Raw genomic sequence first — 20,644 nt, 5'->3', positions numbered from 1 at the left:
CCACGCCAGACGCCGGTGCTAAAAAAGGACCACCCAGATGCTGGTGCTCTGCCAATGCTATGCATGAAGAAAAAACGCCGCTGCTGCGAGGTCTCCTATGAGGGCATCACGGTCATGAGTACGCTCATATCCCGAAATCACTCGACGTCGGTCATCTCGGCATCGTCTTCTTCTCTAGATTTGCCTTTGCTCTTAGCGGACGCGTTTCCAGCATTCGTATCAATGGTGTCTGTGTTGTTGTCATCGTCGAAATCATCATCATCCTCGGAATCGTTGTTGAGAGCCTCGTCCGATTCGCTGCCGTTGGCGGCATCATCGTCGAAGTCGAAGTCGTCGTCGAGATCCAACTCTTCGGCATCAGAATCAACCCAAAAGTCATCGTCGACTTTCTCTTCGATGGGAGGCTTGGTGGATTCATGGGTGGGCATCTCGAACGCCTCGGGAACATCCTTTTTCGAGGCCTCAACATCCTTTCTCACACGGTCTTTGAAGTCGTCCTTGTGGTCTCTGAACTGCACGCTAGCATCAACGTTGGCTGGAGAGGATACCTCTGCATCATCGAGCAGGGAGAGGATAGAGAGCAGTACGGTCTCAGCGCGTTGAGCGGGGGACCAACGTTCGCCAGCCTCCTCGCCGGACATGATGTCCTCGCCGGGAGCGTGCAGGATGGAGATGCAAAGACGACCATCCGGGTAGATGTTGGGGTGCCACAGGGGTCGTGTAAAGCGGAAATCTGTAGGAGTATTAGCCTGTGTGTGACTCTCGGACAGGAGATGTACGTACCCGGCGGCTTGTAAGGGTAATCTTTGGGAAACGTCATTTGGGCTTTGAAGTACCCTCCGTAGTAGTACGAGTCAGGGTTGGTAACCATGAGGGCGAGATCCCACAAGTAGACGTTGTCTTCGTGCAGCTATGTACCTTGTTAGCCTATATTTCACGTGCTAGAGACAGGTTCACCAGAACGTACCTCGACCGAGACCCATTTCTGTTTCGAGAGCTCTTTGTACTCTCTCATCAGCACCGCTTGAGACATGATGGGCAAGCCGATGGCCAGATGTGGTTTGTGACTGGGGAGGAACGGTGGATGAATTCGGGGGAGAAGGTCAAGTAAGTACTTGTCGGCAGCTGAGAATCTTCTTCAAGGTGCAATCCTGCAAGGTTCGTCGAGTGAATTGTCCAAGTGCTTATTCGGCGCTGTCACCCTCTGGCGATTGTTCGGCCTGAATGTATGAGTATCAAGTGACCAGGCGCGGTCCGGACAACAGCGCGAGCTGAAGATGAGATGATAACCCGCGTCGGTCGAGGCACAAAGCGGACTTGGACTTGTCTCTTGTCAGCAACAAAGGCCCGTGACTTGAGGCATGGTGGGTGACTGGAGCTGATGACAGATACCAGTAGTCAAGTCAGGGCAGGGTTGGGTGGCGGCTGTCAGAGTCCAGGCGTTTATCAATCACACACCCAGGCGAGACAGGCTGGACCTTCCAGCCGCGGGCGACGTAGTCGGAGCATCACGGGCATCATTTCCGCTGTCTGCACCACCGTTTGTTGGTCAGTGCCACCCCTCGAAGAGAAGCTTAATTGACACCCCTAGGCGAGTCGACAGGCTTGAAGCACGTCATGGCGGGCAAAAGAGTGGCACTCTGGTGACTCCAACTTTGCGGCACGAAGGTATGGAGTAAATTTGATCGGACTCCATTCATTCCTCGAACAACGTGTCGAGGTTTGTTTTCCAGCAATTCTCCTGCACCATTGTCCATCTGCCGCCTTCATAGCTCTGTGAATATCTATATGGCATGATCGTTGCTACCATCATTCTATCTGTAGCTCCGACATTGTGCCGCTACAGGTACAGCGATGCTCAAGTCTGCCAATCCAACCAGTGTTGAAGTGGGTTATTGGCCATAAATTCGAGGGCAATGTTGGGCACATGCAAGGGCCCGATATGGCGCAAAGATGATTTCAGCTATTGCTTCCAAGTCGAGTGAGTACCGACAACGAGAAGAAGCTCCGTCGGGCCAGAATACTGACCTTTCTACAGCTATCTTCAGATCCTCCTTCCTCTCTTGACATGCGCCCTGTCGCTTGTCGTGATCACGGCGAAAGGGACCCTGCGCACATGGCGGCAACGCAAGCAGAAACAAGCAGGTCCTTCGGCGAGGCAACAGCTAGTCGAAGTTGATGAAGACGAAGACAGTGCAGAAGATAGCATTTCCGATCTCACTCTCCAGAAGACTATCAGCCATGCTAGCCATGCTCGCCATTCTATTGTTGATGTCGACCGACCCAAAGGCGAGACTTATCTAGTCGCAGTCGAATTGATTGCGCTGTTGGCGCAGGTCGGCCTGTCAATTGCGGAACTGTCATCTGCACGAACATGGGACTCGAAGCATTGGGCGCACGCAGCGACTGCGAACTTGGCTGTCTGGATCTACATCACAGCCCTTGCCTGCCTGAGGTTCTTGCATTCCACAACCACATGGAAGTTATCGTTTTCGCGCTTGTGGAACCATACTGCTCTTCTATATGGAGCACAGTGGCTCCTGCACGTCTGGATCTTCCGCTCAACACTGATCCACCCTGGCGGCCGTCTCTATCGATCTGTTACCATCTCACATTTCGCACTAACTTCTCTCTTGATGATGATCGCCTTGTGCTCGCGAAAGGGCAATCAAAGCGTCTTCCAGGAATACGACGGCGACATCGAACCTTCAAAAGAGCCCCTCGCAAGTCCATTGTCCCTTGTGACCTTCAGCTGGGTTGATTCGATTGTCTGGAAAGGCTATAAGAGACCATTGGAACTCGCCGATGTCTGGAATGTCACAATCAAGGACAAGGCCGAGCCTGTACTTGCCAGCTTCCGACAGGTCAAGAAGACTCATAGCTTGGCTGTTCGATTGCTTTTGCACTTCAAGCGGAAGATTCTTATTCAGGGTGCATGGTCTATGATGGCAAGTTTCTTCCTTTTCATGCCCACCCTGTTGCTCAGAGCGATCTTGCAATACCTCGAGGACTCCAAATCTACGCCCGTCACAGCGGCGTGGCTATATGTTGTCCTACTCTTCGTGACTGGGCTTATTCCCGCTATCGGTGACGGTCAGTCGCTATGGATTGGGCGGAAGATTACTATTCAGCTTCGCGCCATCATCGTTGGCGAAATCTACTCCAAGACGCTTCGGAGACAAGCTGCGTCGACGGCAGATGCAGAGTCGAGCGCAGAGAACCCAACACCTAAGCTGGGTCTATGGAAACGCTTGACTTCCAAATGGCATACGCCCCAAACCAAGACACACGATCATGTCATCACACCAGAAGACTCGAAAGTGAAAACTCCTGATGCGATGGCCAGCAATGGCACCATCATCAATCTGATGTCCATTGACTCGTTCAAAGTGGCCGAGATCTGCGCTTATCTCCATTTTCTGTGGGCTGCCGTACCTGTTCAGCTTGTCATGGCTGTCTTACTTCTTTATACCGTGCTTGGACTCAGCTCCCTGGCAGGCATCGCACTGATGGGTCTAGTGCTTCCGCTTAATCTTTACATCGCAAAGTCATTCCAGGCAGCGCAGAAGCGGATCATGGCAGCCACTGATAAGCGCATTCACTCAACGAACGAGGTCCTCCAAAACATCAGAATTATCAAATACTTTGCCTGGGAGCAACGATTCAAGGCCAATGTTGATAAAAAAAGAGCAGTCGAACTCTCGGCCTTGTGGAGGAAATATGTCCTGTGGTCACTCGCAGCTACCATCTGGAGTGGAGTTCCTGTCCTGATCACCTTCGTGTCGTTCTTGATATTTACGTTGGTGGAGAAGAGGCCCCTTGTTCCCTCGGTTGCTTTTCCGGCTCTGTCCATGTTCTCTCTTCTCCGCATTCCACTTGATCAGCTGGCGGATATGGTGGCTCACGTGCAAGAATCGAAGGTTTCCATTGACCGCGTTGAAGAATTCTTGAACGAAGAAGAGACAGAAAAATACGTTCAGCTCCGTTCATCAAGGCATGATCACCTTGCGGACACACGAATTGCTTTGAAAGATGCAACCCTGACTTGGGGTTCCAAAGGGTCCGAGACAAATAAGGCTTCGAGTGACGGCTTCCGACTGATCAACATGAACGTGGACTTTGAAGTTGGCAAGCTTAATGTCATCGCGGGACCAACTGGCAGCGGAAAAACCTCCCTCCTTATGGCTCTTTTGGGAGAGATGAAGCTTCTGAACGGGACAGTCTATATACCTGGGGGTTACGTGAGGCAAGATCTCAGGCCCGACCCCGAGACTGGCCTAACTGAGAGTGTGGCATACTGCGCACAGCAGGCTTGGCTCGTCAACGCTACTATCAAGGAGAACATTCTTTTCGCCAGCGACTTTGATGCGCAGAGGTACAATGCGGTTCTCTCGGCATGCGCGCTCGAGCGTGATCTCGAGATCCTCGATGCAGGGGATCAGACTCTTGTTGGTGAGAAAGGCATCACACTCTCCGGAGGCCAGAAGCAGAGAATCTCACTGGCAAGAGCGATATACAGTAACTCGAAGCACTTACTTCTGGATGATTGTTTAAGCGCCGTCGATTCGCATACCGCGAAGCACATTTTCGAGCAAGCTCTGACCGGCATTCTAATGATTAACCGAACTTGTATTCTAGTTTCACACAACATCGCCCTGACGGTTCCAGAAGCATCGTTCGTTGTGGTTCTCAACAATGGCAAAATCGTCAGCAAGGGCTCTGCGGAAGATGTGGTGGCTAGCGGTGCTTTTGGCGACGACCTCAGGTCGCGACCTGGCTCGCAAGCTACCTCTGCTGTTCCTTCGAGAGTCCAGTCATCGGTCGGGCTTTCGCAGCGAGCAAATGCTCAGGCGAAAGAAAATGGCAATGCGGTTCCTGGTGGGATTCCTGGAGATGACTCGCAAGGTCCAAAATCCGATGCACAGTTCGTGGACCATCGAATCGAGACAAAAGCAACTGGCAGCGTCAAATCCACAACAATCAAGATGTATCTTCAGGCGATGGGCCCTTGGTACTACTGGATCGTCGCAGTCATGGCTTTCATTGCAACCCAACTTGGCTCTGTGGCGACGAACGTATGGATCCGTCAATGGGCCAACGCATACCACACCTCTAGCACAGGGAATTACTACGCCCATGCTTTCTCAAAGTTCAGCACATATTCGACCACAGATGCTCTTGGTCTGCAGGCCGTACATGTTCCTCAACCAAGCACGAGCTTCCAGCCGTCGAGTTCTTCCCCATTCGGCGTCGATGTTGCCTACTACCTCGGCATCTATGCTTTACTTGGGATCTTATATGTTGGTATTTGTATATCGAGGGAGTTGGTCTTGTTCTGGGGCTCGCTTGCTGCATCACGAAAGATACACGATCGGCTTCTGTCCAGTATACTTCGAGCCAAGTTCCGATTCTTCGACTCGACGCCGCTCGGGCAGATGACGAACCGCTTCTCCAAAGATGTGCAGTCCGTTGATCAAGAAGTTGCGCCTGTGGCTATAGGGATGATCCACAGCGCAGCTTCAGTGGTTACAATCGTGGTACTGATTTCTACCATTACGCCTGGCTTTTTGGTCCCGGGCGTTTTCATCGGCTTGATGTATGTTGCCACCGGTATGTTGTACATTAGGTCTTCTCGGGACCTTAAGCGAATCGAGGCAGTCCAGCGAAGCCCGCTGTTCCAGCACTTTGGTGAAACTCTCAGCGGAGTCGTTACCATCCGTGCCTATGGCGACGAAGCGCGCTTCATGCAGGACAGCCAGCATCGAGTCAACACCCACAACCGGCCTTTCATCTATCTTTGGGCTACCAACAGATGGCTGGCCTTCCGAATGGATACCGCAGGCGCTTTCGTCTCGTTCTTTGCCGGAGTATTCGTCGTCGTTAATGCCAACACGATTGATGCTGGTGCTGCTGGGTTGGCCTTGTCTTATGGAATCACTTTCAGTCAGAATGTTTTGTGGCTCATCCGTCTTTACGCGGCTAACGAACAAAATATGAACTCTGTCGAGCGCATCCAAGAATACATCGACGTAGAACAAGAGGCGGACGCGAGAGTCCCTGAGAACGCGCCAGCAGCAAATTGGCCGGCTCGAGGATCTGTCGAATTCATCGGCTACGGCACTCGCTACAGGAGTGATCTGGATCAAGTACTCAAGAATGTGACTTTCAAGATCGCCCCCGGTGAGAAAGTGGGCGTGGTTGGTCGTACCGGCGCCGGTAAGAGCTCGCTTGCTCTAGCATTATTCCGCGGCCTCGAAGCAGAAAACGGCAGCATCCTCATCGACGAGGTGAATATTGGTCTCATCGGCCTCCAGGACCTTCGTGAGGCAATTACCATTGTTCCCCAAGATCCGACGTTGTTCTCGGGGACGCTCAGAAACAATCTCGACCCGTTTGAATTATTCACAGATGAAGAGATTTTCACCGCGTTGAGGAAGGTTCAGCTCATATCGGATGCCGACGAGCTATCACGATCTGCCACTCCCAACCCCTCTAGCCAGGCCTCGACTATGGTTGGGGATCCAAGCCAACGAGACTCGTCTCAACAGAGCAGTGGCACCATCTCATCCGACTTGACACTTGCTCGGGCCATGACGAACTCCAAGGAGAACAGAAATATCTTCCTGGATCTGTCGACGCCCGTAGCCGAGTCAGGCTCTAATCTGTCCCAAGGTCAGAGACAATTGCTCTGTCTTGCCCGAGCACTGCTCAAATCGCCCAAGGTATTGGTCATGGATGAAGCCACCGCTTCCATCGACTATGCCACGGACACACGTATTCAGAACACGCTACGGGAGCTCAAGAACCACACTCTGATCACCATTGCGCACCGGCTGCAGACTATCATTGACTACGATAAGATCTTGGTGCTAGACAAGGGTGAAGTGGTAGAATATGCTGACCCATGGGAGCTCCTCCAGCAAGAGGGCGGGTCATTCAGAAGCATGTGCGAAACGAGCGGTCACTTTGAATCGCTCATGGAGTTGGCGCAGAAGTCATGGCAGGAGCGGCGGCTAATTGATGATTCATAGGTCGGTTGTGCACTGGACTGACCGTGTATAGAATAGCGCCAGCATTTGCACAATGGCGCAAGGCGGTTTTCATGTATTCCATAACACGGACCATTGGTCCTTCAAACAAGAACTGCTGTAAAGCCGAAGCACTCTTACCAAACCAACACGATGTTGATCTGCTCGCTGTCCCACGAACCCTTGTCCCGATTTGCATCCATCTCCAACTCTCGTTGCCCGCACATCTCTCTCCATTTGTTCAGCCATCCTGACTCTCGACGTCGAAGTCAATCATGCATCTGTCAGCGCAATGACGAAAATCACGGTGTTCCCAAGAGGGGACACGACCCCTTGAAGCTCTGCGTTTGCGGGGTCAGTCCTCCGTCATTGGAGGTTTGCCTTACAAGCCATCCGAGGTCCTCTTTCGAGACGCACACATCAGCATCCGGCACCGATGACTGGTTCTCGGGACTGAGGGAGCGACGTAAGACGACACGAAAAGCAGAAATGCGGAGAGAGCGTACATCGATGGCTCTAGGCAGGGGTGTCGCGAGCTATAAGTATTGGACTGCCGGTCAGCTCGCGAATGCCGTGTCCTAGATCGCATATCGCCCATGAGGTAAAAGTGAGAAATAACAAGAAACAACACTTTAAAAGCATTGAATAAACATGCCTTCTGCCAACGGAACAGCCCACACCTGGGACAGCCTCCCACAGGCCATGTCCAAGTCCGTATCATCCCTGCAAAAGATCCTTGACAACGACAAGCAATGGCAGGCCTTTATCGACACTAATGCCATCGTCGAGCCCGTTACCATGGGTGTTGCCTCCAAAGGTGGCGAGGCCATTCTCGTCAACGTCGACTCTGGCTCTCGCACCAAGGTCTCAACGGGTGATGCCTCGAAAGCGGACTTCACCCTGTCAGCGCACGGCGAGCAATGGGAGAAGTTCTTTGACGCCGACCCCAAAGCACCCTATACGTCGTTTGTTGGCCTCCAGGTGAGTTCGCCTCCCAGATTTGATCTTTCCCTCGCTCTACGGCCTCACTTTATCTGACTAGCGTAAGGGCATGAACATTAAACAAGAGGGCGTCGGCATTCAAGGCGATGCCACACGTTTCGCACAATACGGCCATCTGGCCACACGTCTCCTCGAGCTTTTGCGTGAAGGGCTACACGGACCTCTCCGCGAAGATCCACAAGAAGAAGCTACCGAAGATCATATCACCGGCCGCTACAAATACGTCGACTGCCCTGTCTGGGGCCGCACCAAGATCTTCTACGAGACTGCTGGTGAGGGTCCGGTACCGATCGTCTTCCTTCACACGGCAGGCAGCGACAGCAGACAGTATCACGGCGTCATGAACGATGCCAGAATGAGACGGAAGTGCACGATGATTGCCTTTGATCTGCCGGCCCATGGACGCAGCTTCCCCGGCAGTAACTACATTCCCGGAAACCACACGAACAACGAGGAGGCATATGTGGGCACGATCAGAGAAGTTGTCAAGGCGTTGGGCCTCAAGAAGCCAATCATCTGTGGTGCCAGTATGGCCGGGCAGGTTTGCGTGGCGGTCGCGATCAGAGCGGATGAGGTTGGCGCTGGCGGCACCATCCCACTGCAAGTACGTATAGCTGGCATACAGAAAGAAATCAGAGGATACTGACCAAGACGGCAGGGATGTGACTATCTGACCATGGAGCGCCAATTCAACGACAAGAGCCCCGTCGTCAACCAGAGCCTGTTCAACCCGGACTGGATCTACGGCATGATGAATCCCAAAGCCCCCTGGGTGAACCGCAACCTGATTTGGCACATGTACTCGGGCCAGGCCTACGGCATCTTCCACGGCGACCTCGACTTCTACTTTGGCGGCTTCGACGCGCGCGACCGCGTGCACCAGATCGACACCGCCAAGTGCCCCATCCATTTCCTGACGGGCGTCTACGACTGGTCGACCACGCCGGACATGTCAAAGACCACCGCCGACAAGATCAAGGGCGCCCAGTTCACCGCCATGGAGGGCCTCGGCCACTTCCCCGCCACGGAGAACCCGGGCCGCTTCGTCGAGTATCTGGAAAAGGCGATTGACGGGATTCTGGAGATGAGGCAGGGGTGAGTGTGTTTAAAACGTGTTGAAGATGTACTGCCCCCTCCCCTTGTAAAACTTGAGATATGGAACGAGTGGTGGTGGTGGTGGTGGTGGAGGTGAGTGAGGGTTCAACCAACTCAACAAAGATCACGCTTTTGATGCTACTACGGGTTTAAAGGACTTGTTGTTTCTTGTTCGAAGTTTCTTGTACTGCCCTACATACTATGCAAACCCACCTGAAAGATTGGACGAATCAAGGCTTACGAATGGTTATTTGACAGGTCTGCTGCTGGTGGCGCTGCTGCTAACGGCACCGCGGCTGCTGAGCCTGCCACGGCGAAGAGGCGAAAGACCCGGCATTCGTAAGCCTGGATGAATGGCAGCACCAACATGTTTCTTTGTCCTGCTGTATACGAGATATGCTTCTATTCTACATACACAACCAAAAGTTCCGTGTACGCTCGTCAGTCCACCTTTCTCATACCCTAATATCAGGGTCTCGCTTGAAGCCGTTACATCAACACAGGGCAACCTGTCGCAGTCCCCCCTACCCTCTCCTCCTCCCTGCCCGTCTCGACGTCTTTTCCTCCCGCAATCACAGCTCCGTCCTCTCCGCCCACCCCTCCCACCCCTCGCCCTCTGCCTCATTCCCCACACCCTCCTCCCTACCCGCCACCGCAGACGCAGCCCCAACATCAACCTCCAACTCCATTCCCCCACCCATACCCCAGGGCCTCACCCCCAACAGCGGCCTCTCGCTCTCACGAATATACCCCCTCTCACAGCGCGTGAACTCCATGGGGTCCTGCCTCTCATAGAACTCGTCGAATCCGCGTGCCAGCGCGCCGGACAGGTCCTGCACGGAGCCGTCTGGGTGCAGCTCGCGCCAGGGGTCGGTGCATTGGGTGGCGACGCAGGTTTTGAGGACGGTGAGGAGGGCGTTGAGGCGGGGGAGAAGGCGGGAGATGGTGATTGGTGTGGTAGAGAGGGAGGAGGAGGAGGAGGAGGTGGGCGAAGGGAGTGGGAAGTGGAGGATGTGGTCGGCGGAGGAGGAGGCGTTGCTGGTGGGGTGGAGGTTGGTGAGTTGGTAGGGGTCAGCCTTGATGGGATTAGAGTCGTCGTTAGCTGGGAATAGGGAGAGATGGGGTGCGAGAGGTGGAAATGAGAGCGACCCGTGGTCTGGCTGGTTTGGATGGAGGGAGGGGGTGAGGGGGGGGAAGGGATCCCGGACGCCAGGGGCGAACTACTCACCTCAACATCGTACAGCTCCTTCTCGCCCGAACACCACACCGTGTACAACAGACTGTACCCCTCGCCCACGACTCTCAAGGCCTTGTATGTGTGGTTCGGGTACAACACCGCGCCATACTTGCCCTCGCTCATGATGATCCCCCAGCTCTCAACATTGACATGCTCTTTCCACCCCTTACCCTTCTTCCCCATACCGCTCTCAGCCGCCTCGAGATCGCTCTCTGTCAGCGGAATAGCACGTCCATCCAGCTTCCACTCCTCCCGCGCCTCTACACCCGCCAAGTCCAAGATCGTCGGCGCAAAATCGACATGGCTGCTCACCACGCCGGAGCGTAGCCCCTTCGGCACTCTCGGGCCCCGAACAACGAACGGAATGTTGATGTCCTCCTCAAACGCACACTGCTTGCCGGGCTGGAGGCGATGCTGCCCGATGTGGTAGCCATTGTCGGTACTGTAGATGATGTAGGTGTTGTCGAGAACGCCGGCGGAGGAGAGGCGGTCGAGCAGTGAGGGGATGAATTCGTCTATGGGCTGGAGTGTGCGTAGGCGCGATCGGTACCAGTGGTCGTTGGCGGCGAGGACGGTGTCGTTTTGGTGTGGCAGGCGCGAGATCCAGGATACGGAGTTGGGCTGCAGTTTCGTGCATGGTCAGTATTCCGGAAGGGCTGTGGGTGAAGGGCGGGAGGAAATGGATACAGACCGTGGAGGGGTTGAAGTGTGGGGTGCGAGGCACGATGGTGTCGGCGAAGAGGTGCTTGTGGCGCTTGGCGGGGATAGGAGGCGACTGCGTGACCGAGTGCTCGGTAAAGTTGTCAATGATGTTGTCTCGGATGTTGACGTTGCTGTGAGGAGCTGGTGACGGTGATGGTCAGCTGGATATAAGGGTAGGGAGTGTCTCGCCCATACCTGTTGGCGCGATGGTCAGGAAGAACGGCTTGTCCTCGGCGAGGGCATCGTCGAGGAATCCCATGGCCTTCCCAAGGAGAACATCTGTTGAGTAATTGCCCTCGTAGCTCACGGGTGGGTCTTGGTTTCTTTGGAAAGTAGCGTTGAGGTATTCATAGGTGAAGGGGTCGAGGAGGTAGTCTGATCCGGTCCATCCTCTGGGATACGGTCGATCGTAGTTGATGACCGAATGAGCATTCTGTTGGATGGTCAGGCAGAGTCACACATGCGGCTAATGGCAACAGGGCTGGACGAACAAAGAGTTTCCCAGTATAGTATGTGTTGTAGCCGGCATTCTGCAACCATAGCGGAAGGTATGCATCGTTGAACCCTTGGCTCACAAATTTGGGATAGCCACCTTCCTGGGCGTGAGTAAGACGGCTTCAATTTATCAACAACATCACAAACCGTAAGGTGGATTGACGTCTGTAACATTCGTGTTGTGTGCCTCTCTGCCAGTCCACAGGGTGGCTCGGGAAGGGCAGCAGAGCGCGACGGTACAAAAGTGCCGCCTGAAGAAGGTCCCCTCGTCGATCAAGTGCTTTTGCAAATGTGGCATATAGGATAGTGAGTCCATGTGCAAATCCTGATCGTCACTGAGGATGAAGACAATGTTCGGACGGTCGACCCCCTCGCTCGAGCTTGGGGTCTGGAGTGGCTCTTGTTTGTCCTCATTCCCGCCGAGACACAGTCCAATGCATAGGGCGATCACGACGAGAGCCGAAAGACGACACGACCTGGAGGAAGCCATAGCTATGGCTGGCAATCTGGTCTGGTACTCTATACCCACCGGTGTTCAAGGTCCGAGGTCTTATAAAAGATGCCGCCAAGCCTTATGGCGCCATCAGTCGTACATAGCATGGGGAGGCTCGGCAACAAGGACTGGACTTAGCAAAGCCTGGATGGGCATGTGTCGTCGCTCATGCAAACACGAAGCAGCAGAGAGTCGAGGACGGCGGCCCCCCTGGAGTCGGAGGAAATACATAGGGCTACTGGTCACGCGAGCAAGCTAGAAAGTGGCTCGATTGACAGGAAAGCCGAGATGAGTGAGAATATCTATCAACCCGTCTCTCACCGTCCCCGGTCTTCAAAACTCACATGCACTGTTCACATGTTGTAGATATCATGCTCGACTACGCGTCAGACCGATCGGCCGGTTCTCTGGGCCGTCGCCAAACACCGTTGTCTCCGGCAAGGACAGTTCTGATTACTTTATTCTCCACTGACGCTCGCAACGCCGCTCCGACGGTCGCGATGCTTTCAGACGCCGAATCACCCGCTCAGAAAATACGTATTTGCGGACTCGCCCCTGAGGTGGACCTTGCACGTCATGAGGAGGCGCATGGTCCATGGGAGACTCAGTCGCGGTGTCGGTCAGAGCGTCGTGCTCGTTTGGATCATCGGAAACTGCTGGAAGGGAGCCAGCGGGTGCAGTCTTAGACCGCGTTGACCACGGTCTTCGGCGTAGCGTCACCGTAGGGCGTCCTTCCTGCGCGAGCGGCGGCTCCGACTCCTTTACAGCCACAAACATTGCACGGTGGTAGTCATTGAGTGGGAGTCTCGCGACTTCCGCCACTTGCAAGATTGTCCTTGCGGGCGATCGTAGTCCCAACAATTCTCCAACGACCCTCGGGTCATTCTCTGTAAATGTCGTTGCAAGATGATAAGCTTGCAAATGCTCAAGGGCTATCTGTGTCCCAGGCCCGTTGTCATTGCGGCTCTTTATGCGAGCAAGCGCATGTCGGGCCATCCGATACGTTTCGGCCAACAGCACATCCGTCCGGAATTTGGCGCCGGCTATCTTCTTCCCAGAGCCACCAGACGAGGATAACCTTTGCAAAGCGCCGCGCACTTCCAATTGAAAGTAATCAGGGCCTGTGATTACAGACGCATCATCAAGATGAAGTGGGCCAAAAGCGGGTGCGGATCTGGCATCCGTCGCGAGGGTAGACTTCGGCGGAGACTCAAATCCGTACCGATCGCGATATATCTTCAAGGCTGCGTATGCGCGTGTTGCGAGGTGTCTGACGACGCAGAAAAATCCGGCTCCTACGCCGGGCCGCCCGTACAGCCGGATTGAATCGTGTTGGCGTGCCAATGTTTCTAAATATGGCCAGTTCCGATCTTCATCCAGCATTGACAGAGCCCCGCTGGCACTGTGGGCGCCCAGTTCCACACAGCCCTGCATGTCGATGGCGAAAGAGTGATAGAGAGCTTCCCTGGTCCAGGTCATGTTAGGACCGACTTTCAATATCTGCGGATCGCTGAGGAGATCTCTAAGATCCAAGAGGCCATGCTCATACAAAGAATATCCATTTTCGCGCAGAATCGTCGACGAGATAATGAGTATACAATCTTCCGAAGCCAGCATCAGTGCGGTGGCCTGAGACGTCTTGTATGTCGAGTAGACGGTCTGCTGGCGGATGACCGTATCCAGACCTAAAACCTTGGCGCCCTTGAGAGTCTTCAAAGCACTATGCAGATACTTCGGCGAGCAAATGTAGTAGACGGGAATGGCCTGCTGCTGGGGGTAGAGATAGTCGTCTATCGGCCATGACAGCTTTTCGCGATAAAGTCCGTTTACGGCCTCGACGATGGGCTTGTATTCAAGGACTTCGACTTGCCGCCTGACCAAAGGCCCGACTTTCTGGCCATACGAGGTGTCTCGAACGAGATTGGGCTGGAGCAATTTGAAGATGCCAAACCAGGTCGAGCATTCGTTATGGCAGTACAGGAGATCTCGACGGTCGGCAAGCCAGTTGCTGTACGCTTCTAAGAAGCCATCCAGATTGAGGTGGAGATGCTCAGGCTCGCTGCAGTCATTCGGATCATCAGTCCGAGGTTGTAAGCGTGAAGCAGCCTTGGTCGTGAAGGACACGAGCTCCTCCACGGCGTCTTGGAGAATGCGTTGTTGGCGCAAATAGAGCCACACAGGGCCCAATGTGGAAGCGATGTGGTGCTGAGCCGCTGTCTGAGGCCATCGCAGTCCATCCAGATGTAAATCAAGGAACGTCTGGTACATCTCACCCGTAGACTGTGCTACCATCGTGGCGGGTCGGTTAGCACGTAACACAGCGTTAGTCATATATCTGCTTAGGTGGGTATTGTCTCGCTTGTGCGCTCTGAATAGGTTAAAGATCTCCCTGTCCATCTCTTTACAAACGTCGCTCATATCGGAGAGACAACTTTGTATTCTCAACGCCCGATGTTGGTGCCCGTGGAGAGATGAGCTGAAAGTATGTCGAAGCCTCGTGAAAACATTGCTCCTCAGTCCATGTAACAGCTTTGAAGTGACTTCAATGTCGGCTGCCAAAAGGTCCCATAGCAGCCAGGTCTTCATTCTCATCTTATGACCAAGCTCAGCATCGTATAGCGAATATACACCCTGCGGTTCCTCCAGGATCAAAAGAAGGGACTTCATTTCTTCGTGGACTCTTTGCGACTTTTGTCGCTTTTTCTTTTGCTCCAACGTGTCCATCTGCTTGAAATAATGCAGCTCCTGCAGATGGCTTTCTGCTGCGGTACGCAAAGTTCTGCGCCTCTGCCATATGTTGTGCTCGAGTTGCTCGAGTGCTGGGTGCGCCCGATCCAGTAGCTCGTGAAGCAGATCCGCAAGATTTTCCTCCGTTCTCTGCAAGTCTCGAAATGCTTCAAGCCGAAAGAATGCTCGAAATTCGGCCCGCATATCTTTGCGCCCAAGCTCAAACAAATTCTCGGGGAGGTCTAGATTTCTGAGATCCAAGTCGTTCATCCTTTGCGTGTGTTTCTCCAACGGGAAAACAACCGCGATAGAGTATTTTTGGTCCTCCAGCTGTCCAAGTCTCTCGTTGAACTCCTTCGTTGCCCGGGCACGTATAATGGCCTGGTTGGTCGGAGAGGTGGCCTCCAATTTCAACTCGCTGATGCGCAACGCTAGAAAGCTGGTATCCCTCTCAAGTCTTTTTACCTCTGTCAAGAGTTCGCTGTCCGGCAGCTCTTGCGGAGCATCATCTGCGGGATCCTCATTTTCGAGCGGAGGTTCGCCGTCTTCATCAGACAATGATTGCTCCATCTCACGCCGAGCCTTCACCGTAGGTCGCAAAGACGGTCGATTGGGGCGGACTGGTGGGACAGCCGCTGGCCTCGGAGCCTTAGGGAGACCTGGCGGTGCAAGTCCTTGAGCAGAAGCAGAAGACTGCTTAGTTGAATTAGTGAGGGGCCTTGGGGGTCTGGCAGTCGGCTTGGGCTGGTGAGCTCGCATCATCTCAAGTGAGATGTACCGAATCTCTTGGGATCCACCTAGCGTGGTGACGGACTGTTTCTGGAACTTGGAGGTATCCTGAAGGATTCGCCTCACAGTTGTATGCCAACTAAGGGTTTTGTCTTCCATCCATGGGAAGCGATCGAAGTTTCCACCAACCATCCATCTGCATACGTCAGTTTCTTTGAGCTGCGTCCGCCCTGACACCTTGTGACATAACCAAAAAGCCCTCTGAACTAGCACCTCCCACTCTTCTGGCTTTATATTATCGAGGAACTGTTGTACTTTAGCTGATTTCGCCTCAGCAAGGGCATCGTCATAGTCTTGTTTCAATTGGTCAACCGCACTCCCAAGTGTCTGGCGCGCTCGTGCCCCCAGATCCTCCCACCACGACTCCAAAGGAGTTGAACGGTGAAGCGCTCGCGGCGACTCTGCATGGCGCGATCCGAGGGCGTTCACGTTCTGTCGCGGGCTCTGGGAGCGCCAGTGGAGGTTACACGGCGGTAGGCTCAATTGGAGGTCTCGTGATGACGCGCTTCTGAAGGCACTGCTCGCCCTCCTACATTGTTGTCCGAACTTCGAAGCGAAGCCGCGATATCGTTCGTAGCGGAGGAGCTGGCTGAGGGGAAAGGCTACAAAGCCATGGTGTAGAGATTGTTCGATCGCGGGACAATGAGCAGCAATCATCAGTCGCGGAAGTGCACAACTGCGCACACAATGAACGCGGGAACCACAGCTGCGATGCCACTGACGGGTCGTTAAACGTCTGTACTACGAGTCCCCCGCGATAATTTAGACTTCGCCCCAGATCGGCGAATCCTAGCACCGAAGAAGGGTTCACGTGACCTTGTGAAACCCCCTTAATGTCGGAAGCCTCGTGTGCTCTTCAGGCAGAATCGGATGGTATACAGCTACTTAACGGCACGGCTCTACCATTGAATGAAGCTTTTTGACATAGTGTCTAGACCAATCTAAATCATTCTAGTAATCACAACTCGACTACCAATACCTTCGACCCACACCTTCATGCCCATCTCCAACTCTCCGTTGCGGATGTATTTTGAGCCTCTGGTTTGGCCGCAAGCTTCGGGTGGAAGATGATAGGTGCCGCTTCCTTCTTCTCTCGCTCCCGCTCCGGCCAGTTCCAGAAGTTCTTCAGTCACCCGTCTCGTTGTCCCTGGGTTTCCAGCCCTCGATGTGGCATATCCCAGTCCTCAACATAGTCGAGCCAACCAGTATCAATGTTCCCGCGTCTGGGCAACTCCTTGCACGCCTTACATTCTTGGTAGTCGTTTTTCGAATGCTTCTGCTCCTCATGGACCATCTGCTTGAGTCCGACCCAAGCCTCCGAGTAGCGGGCGTTGAGGTCGATCGAACATGTAAGCGGCGTCGAAGCCCGGCTTATTGTCTCAACCAACACTTTCAACGTGGGATATAATGCTCCGTAGAGCTCCGAGCGATCTCTTGGAGAGTTTGCTTGGATGTAGTCCCCACCAACAGGTGAATTTCTCATGTGACTGGGCCGCGGTCGATCTCTAGCCTTGATACTGCCATACCGATGTTCAGGGTGTTCGAACCTATGCAGTATTTCATGGGTGGGAACCGCAGCAGAAGCGGCAGACGACAGTAATCGTCCCCACGAAAAGTGTCCATTGCCTCCAGGCATTGCCACCATCTGAGGTGGTTGCTGACTCGTTTGCTGGAATGGGTACTGCCCTGCAGATCTCCGGCCAACCTGATAGACGTGGTGGCCATGGTGAATAACTGGGCGCTGCTGAGCCAAGCCAGAGATACCCTGATATATTCCATAGCCCTGGCTGTGGCTCGCCACCGGTCTCAGGCCAAATCGGTGGTCTTCCTTTCCATTTCCACCCGCTGGATCCCTTGACCGAGCTGCGGACATCCTGGCGCACTGCCGTATAGTCCAGCCGGTACCACGGCATCATGCTCTGTATTGAGAAGCCTTGCCTGATCCGTCTGGCTGTTATTGACATCACACCCTAACATTTCCTCAGCGCCACGCTTCCGGCCCGTGGTAAGCACCGAAGGCTACAGACCAAACTGTGCCCGGACAGATTCGACTCCAGCATACCAGTCATTGATGCCCCAGTCGTCGAAAACAGCACATACTTGTGCATGAGTCATGGGACGGCGCAAGTGTGTTGGCGTGAGGGGTCGTGGTTGGGAGCTCGCAGGTCGACCGTTGGTGTTTGGATGATCAGTGATGGCATCGACGTCGAGCGAGCTTTGGAAGATATCAGAGCCCCTCATGTTCTCGTTGTCGGCTCAGTCGGGTCCTGACTGCTCCTATGGGGCCGAGAAGGCTCGCTTGCCCCCACGCTCGTGTTATATATCTATCTGTTGAAGATTTGGCAAAGATAGTAGAGCAGGATACTGGAGGTCCTGTAGCTTTTACGGAATGACCCTTGCGTTTGCAGTATTGATGTACAATCCCCTTTGGATTACACTTTGTCGTTGCTGTTGCCTTTGGGGTTGTTGTGGATACCCTTGAAAGGCGCCCCCTTTTATTGATGGCGTCGCGGATGTCATTGATGTTGCTGTATTCGTGGTTTAATATGTCTAAACGCACTTGGCTTTTCTCCTGAATGGGAGTGTTGGATTCAGTTTTCGATGCAGTAAGAGCGCGCTGCTGAGGAGACCTGTACAAGAAATTGTATAGAATAACAATGGCAGTGCTAAAGAGTCGCGCTCATGTAGAAAAACGTAGAGTCGCATAACAGCCTTGCTGCCATAAGGGAAAACAGTGACGAGGAAGTGTCACGCCGGCGTTTACACACTCTACAGGCAGTTTATCTTTTCGCTTCACCCTGCGCCTTAAGGGCCTATTTAACAAGTAACGGAGCTAAAAGGCGGAGTAAGGTAGTAGCAGTAATCCTCTGTGAAACTACAAGCATTTCGTATAGCTACTCCATCAAGGCATATAGCAAGCATTAGGTGGGGTGAACCTAGCCTTCCAGCTGAGAACCTTCAGCGTTAGATGAACAAACAACTACTAGGGGTATGAAGGAGTGTGTTCATAAGGTATAGCAAAAGCGGGCGGTCAGAGTGGCAATGCAAGACAATATGACTGACTAGTCGTGTCTTTTAGAACAAAAGTCTGCATATTGCGATCACACGGGTTGGTCACACATACTTCTAGCCACATATAGTTGGGTGACCGACAGTGGAATCCGGTCACGCCAAATCCTTTCCACAGCAGTAGCAGGATTGGATTACTACGACATGGGACTAGTATACAAAACAGGGGAGATCTTATATCATTTCTTGATGAATGTCTATTTTCATCTGGCCATGTCACTGGCACTGCCAGTGACTCGCGGCAACAACTTCACCTAGCCTCTTCCTTCTCCTGGCTGCCTTGCGCAGCAGTGAGTTTCATTAATTGAATTCCACTCACTCCTCGCCGGCCTCGATCTTGGCGAGAATCTCAAAGAATTGACCCCAATGGGTCATTGTGGCCTTGGCTCCCTTCTCAGGGAAGTCGTATTCGAGCTGCATCTGGAACATTGGCATGTTCATGCAGCCGACATAGCCGATGGTGTCAATACCGGCGCCGACCGAAGCCGTGGCGCCTCCCAGCGAGTCTTCAACCGCGACAGCCTGATCAGCGGCTGCACCAACAGTCTTGAGGGCGAACTCGTAGACGTCTGGGGCCGGCTTGGCGGACGGAACAGGCAGGCTAGTGCTGGCCGAGAAGATGTGGGCATCTTCGAAGTACTTGCGAAGGCCAACACCGTCGAGGCAAGCCAGCATGCGGGGCAGGCTGGAGGAGGAGACGATGGCGAGACGGTACTTCTTCTCCTCGGTGAGCTTGTCAAGCACCTCGACAACGCCCTTGGTGGGCTTGCCATGCTTCTGAACAGCGGCAATGACCGCCTCTTCCTCCCACTGACGCCAGGCCTTGCGCTCTTGGTCAGTGATTTCGAAGCCATGTTTCTCGGCCAGCTTGTTGAGCATAGTTTTCCATGCCTGGCCAAAGAAGTCTGGCTCACCGATGAGCTTGTCGGAAGTGTATTTCTCCGTGATTCCCTTGGACTCGAGAACACGGTTGGCCACTGCGGCTACGCAATTGAAGGCGAGGTATTCTGTATCAATGAGAGTGTTGTCCAAATCGAACATGATCCAAACCTTGAGCTAGAGGACTGTCAGCTGGTTGAGAAGCTATAGATGGGGTAAAATAACTTACAGGCATGGCGAACAGAGTCAGTGACTGGAATCTTAACCCACAGAAAGTTCTACTGGAAGATAGTCTGGAATTGCTAGACAATAGCAGAAGCTAGCGATGGCAGTTAGCAATGAATGGCATGGTAGCTGGATGGGCTGACCTTGCTAGAGAGGCCTGGTGACTTGACCAGAGCAGCAGGAATGTTCTTGGGACGGGTAGTGGTGATGAGTGTTGAAAGGTGTGCAGCTAGTTGGTCGTGATTAGCAGGGAACAGCATAGTAGTATGATGGACTCACCTTGCTAGAGATCCGTTGAATTGGTCAAAGCAGCAATGCTGTCTTGGGAGGGGTAATGGTGATGATGAGTGATGAAGCTGTGCAGGCAGAACCGTTCACGATCTGGTTGGAACGTCCTGAAAGAGTGTCAGTTGAGTCCGCGTTGCTACCAAAAGATGGAAGGTACTGTACCTTACAGCTGGACCTCACCAGGAGATGGATAGACAAAGGATTGTGATGAAAGGAAAGTTGTTGAAGGTTGGTAGAGAAGATGTTTCCGGAGAAGAGTTGGAACAAAGAGGAAGTGGTACTTTTGCAGGCGGCAGAGAAGGCACCCAGTGTAACCACTAGCGCCGGAGTCGGTGTAAGGTAGTCCCGGTGTGTGAAGGAGAGGCAACAAGGCACCATAGGGCCCAGCACAGACAAACAGGACATTGTCCCAGCGTGCTCATATGCTGCAGTGCCCCAAGCTGACATAGGTTGCTCAGCTGATGTGACAAGTGCTTGTCAAGTCCGATCCTGCAGCTCTCGTGGAGGCAGAACCAGGACAACAGAAGTTTGGCACACAGCCGCATCCAGACGGTTGGTTGTTAGCTGGCAATCTTGGAGCAGACACCGGATTGGCGAAGATACGAGACTCCAGTC

General features: G+C 53.5%; 6 protein-coding genes across 6 annotated transcripts; 2 read left to right on the top strand and 4 right to left on the bottom strand.

Moving 5' to 3' along the window:
• Positions 1–137: 137 nt before the first annotated feature.
• Positions 138–1,033, bottom strand: HMPREF1541_04864 (uncharacterized protein; the record flags this gene model as incomplete). Its single annotated transcript, XM_008719208.1, has 3 exons — positions 138–733; positions 784–910; positions 968–1,033. 3 exons carry the CDS (start codon positions 1,031–1,033, stop codon positions 138–140), a joined length of 789 nt encoding a protein of 262 aa, XP_008717430.1.
• Positions 1,034–1,916: 883 nt separating this feature from the next.
• On the top strand, positions 1,917–7,031 carry HMPREF1541_04863 (uncharacterized protein; the record flags this gene model as incomplete). The annotated part of the gene is made up of 2 exons (XM_008719207.1): positions 1,917–1,981; positions 2,039–7,031. The coding sequence occupies 2 exons, from the start codon at positions 1,917–1,919 to the stop codon at positions 7,029–7,031; spliced, it is 5,058 nt and encodes a 1,685-aa protein (XP_008717429.1).
• Positions 7,032–7,679: 648 nt separating this feature from the next.
• Positions 7,680–9,129, top strand: HMPREF1541_04862 (uncharacterized protein; the record flags this gene model as incomplete). Its single annotated transcript, XM_008719206.1, has 3 exons — positions 7,680–8,009; positions 8,077–8,634; positions 8,689–9,129. The coding sequence occupies 3 exons, from the start codon at positions 7,680–7,682 to the stop codon at positions 9,127–9,129; spliced, it is 1,329 nt and encodes a 442-aa protein (XP_008717428.1).
• Positions 9,130–9,697: 568 nt separating this feature from the next.
• HMPREF1541_04861 (uncharacterized protein) lies at positions 9,698–12,049 on the bottom strand (the record flags this gene model as incomplete). Its single annotated transcript, XM_008719205.1, has 6 exons — positions 9,698–10,201; positions 10,354–10,983; positions 11,054–11,205; positions 11,260–11,497; positions 11,556–11,656; positions 11,707–12,049. The coding sequence occupies 6 exons, from the start codon at positions 12,047–12,049 to the stop codon at positions 9,698–9,700; spliced, it is 1,968 nt and encodes a 655-aa protein (XP_008717427.1).
• A 456-nt stretch (positions 12,050–12,505) lies between these two features.
• On the bottom strand, positions 12,506–15,349 carry HMPREF1541_04860 (uncharacterized protein; the record flags this gene model as incomplete). Its single annotated transcript, XM_008719204.1, has 1 exon — positions 12,506–15,349. One exon carries the CDS (start codon positions 15,347–15,349, stop codon positions 12,506–12,508), a length of 2,844 nt encoding a protein of 947 aa, XP_008717426.1.
• Positions 15,350–18,952: 3,603 nt separating this feature from the next.
• Positions 18,953–20,001, bottom strand: HMPREF1541_04859 (uncharacterized protein; the record flags this gene model as incomplete). Its single annotated transcript, XM_008719203.1, has 3 exons — positions 18,953–19,693; positions 19,746–19,835; positions 19,885–20,001. The coding sequence occupies 3 exons, from the start codon at positions 19,999–20,001 to the stop codon at positions 18,953–18,955; spliced, it is 948 nt and encodes a 315-aa protein (XP_008717425.1).
• Between the last annotated feature and the right edge of the window lie 643 nt (positions 20,002–20,644).

This window comes from Cyphellophora europaea, assembly GCF_000365145.1.
Source record: "Cyphellophora europaea CBS 101466 unplaced genomic scaffold supercont1.4, whole genome shotgun sequence".
NCBI lineage: Eukaryota > Fungi > Ascomycota > Eurotiomycetes > Chaetothyriales > Cyphellophoraceae > Cyphellophora > Cyphellophora europaea.
Note: the sequence above shows the minus strand (reverse complement) of the source record. Positions and strands in the feature narration are given on the sequence as shown.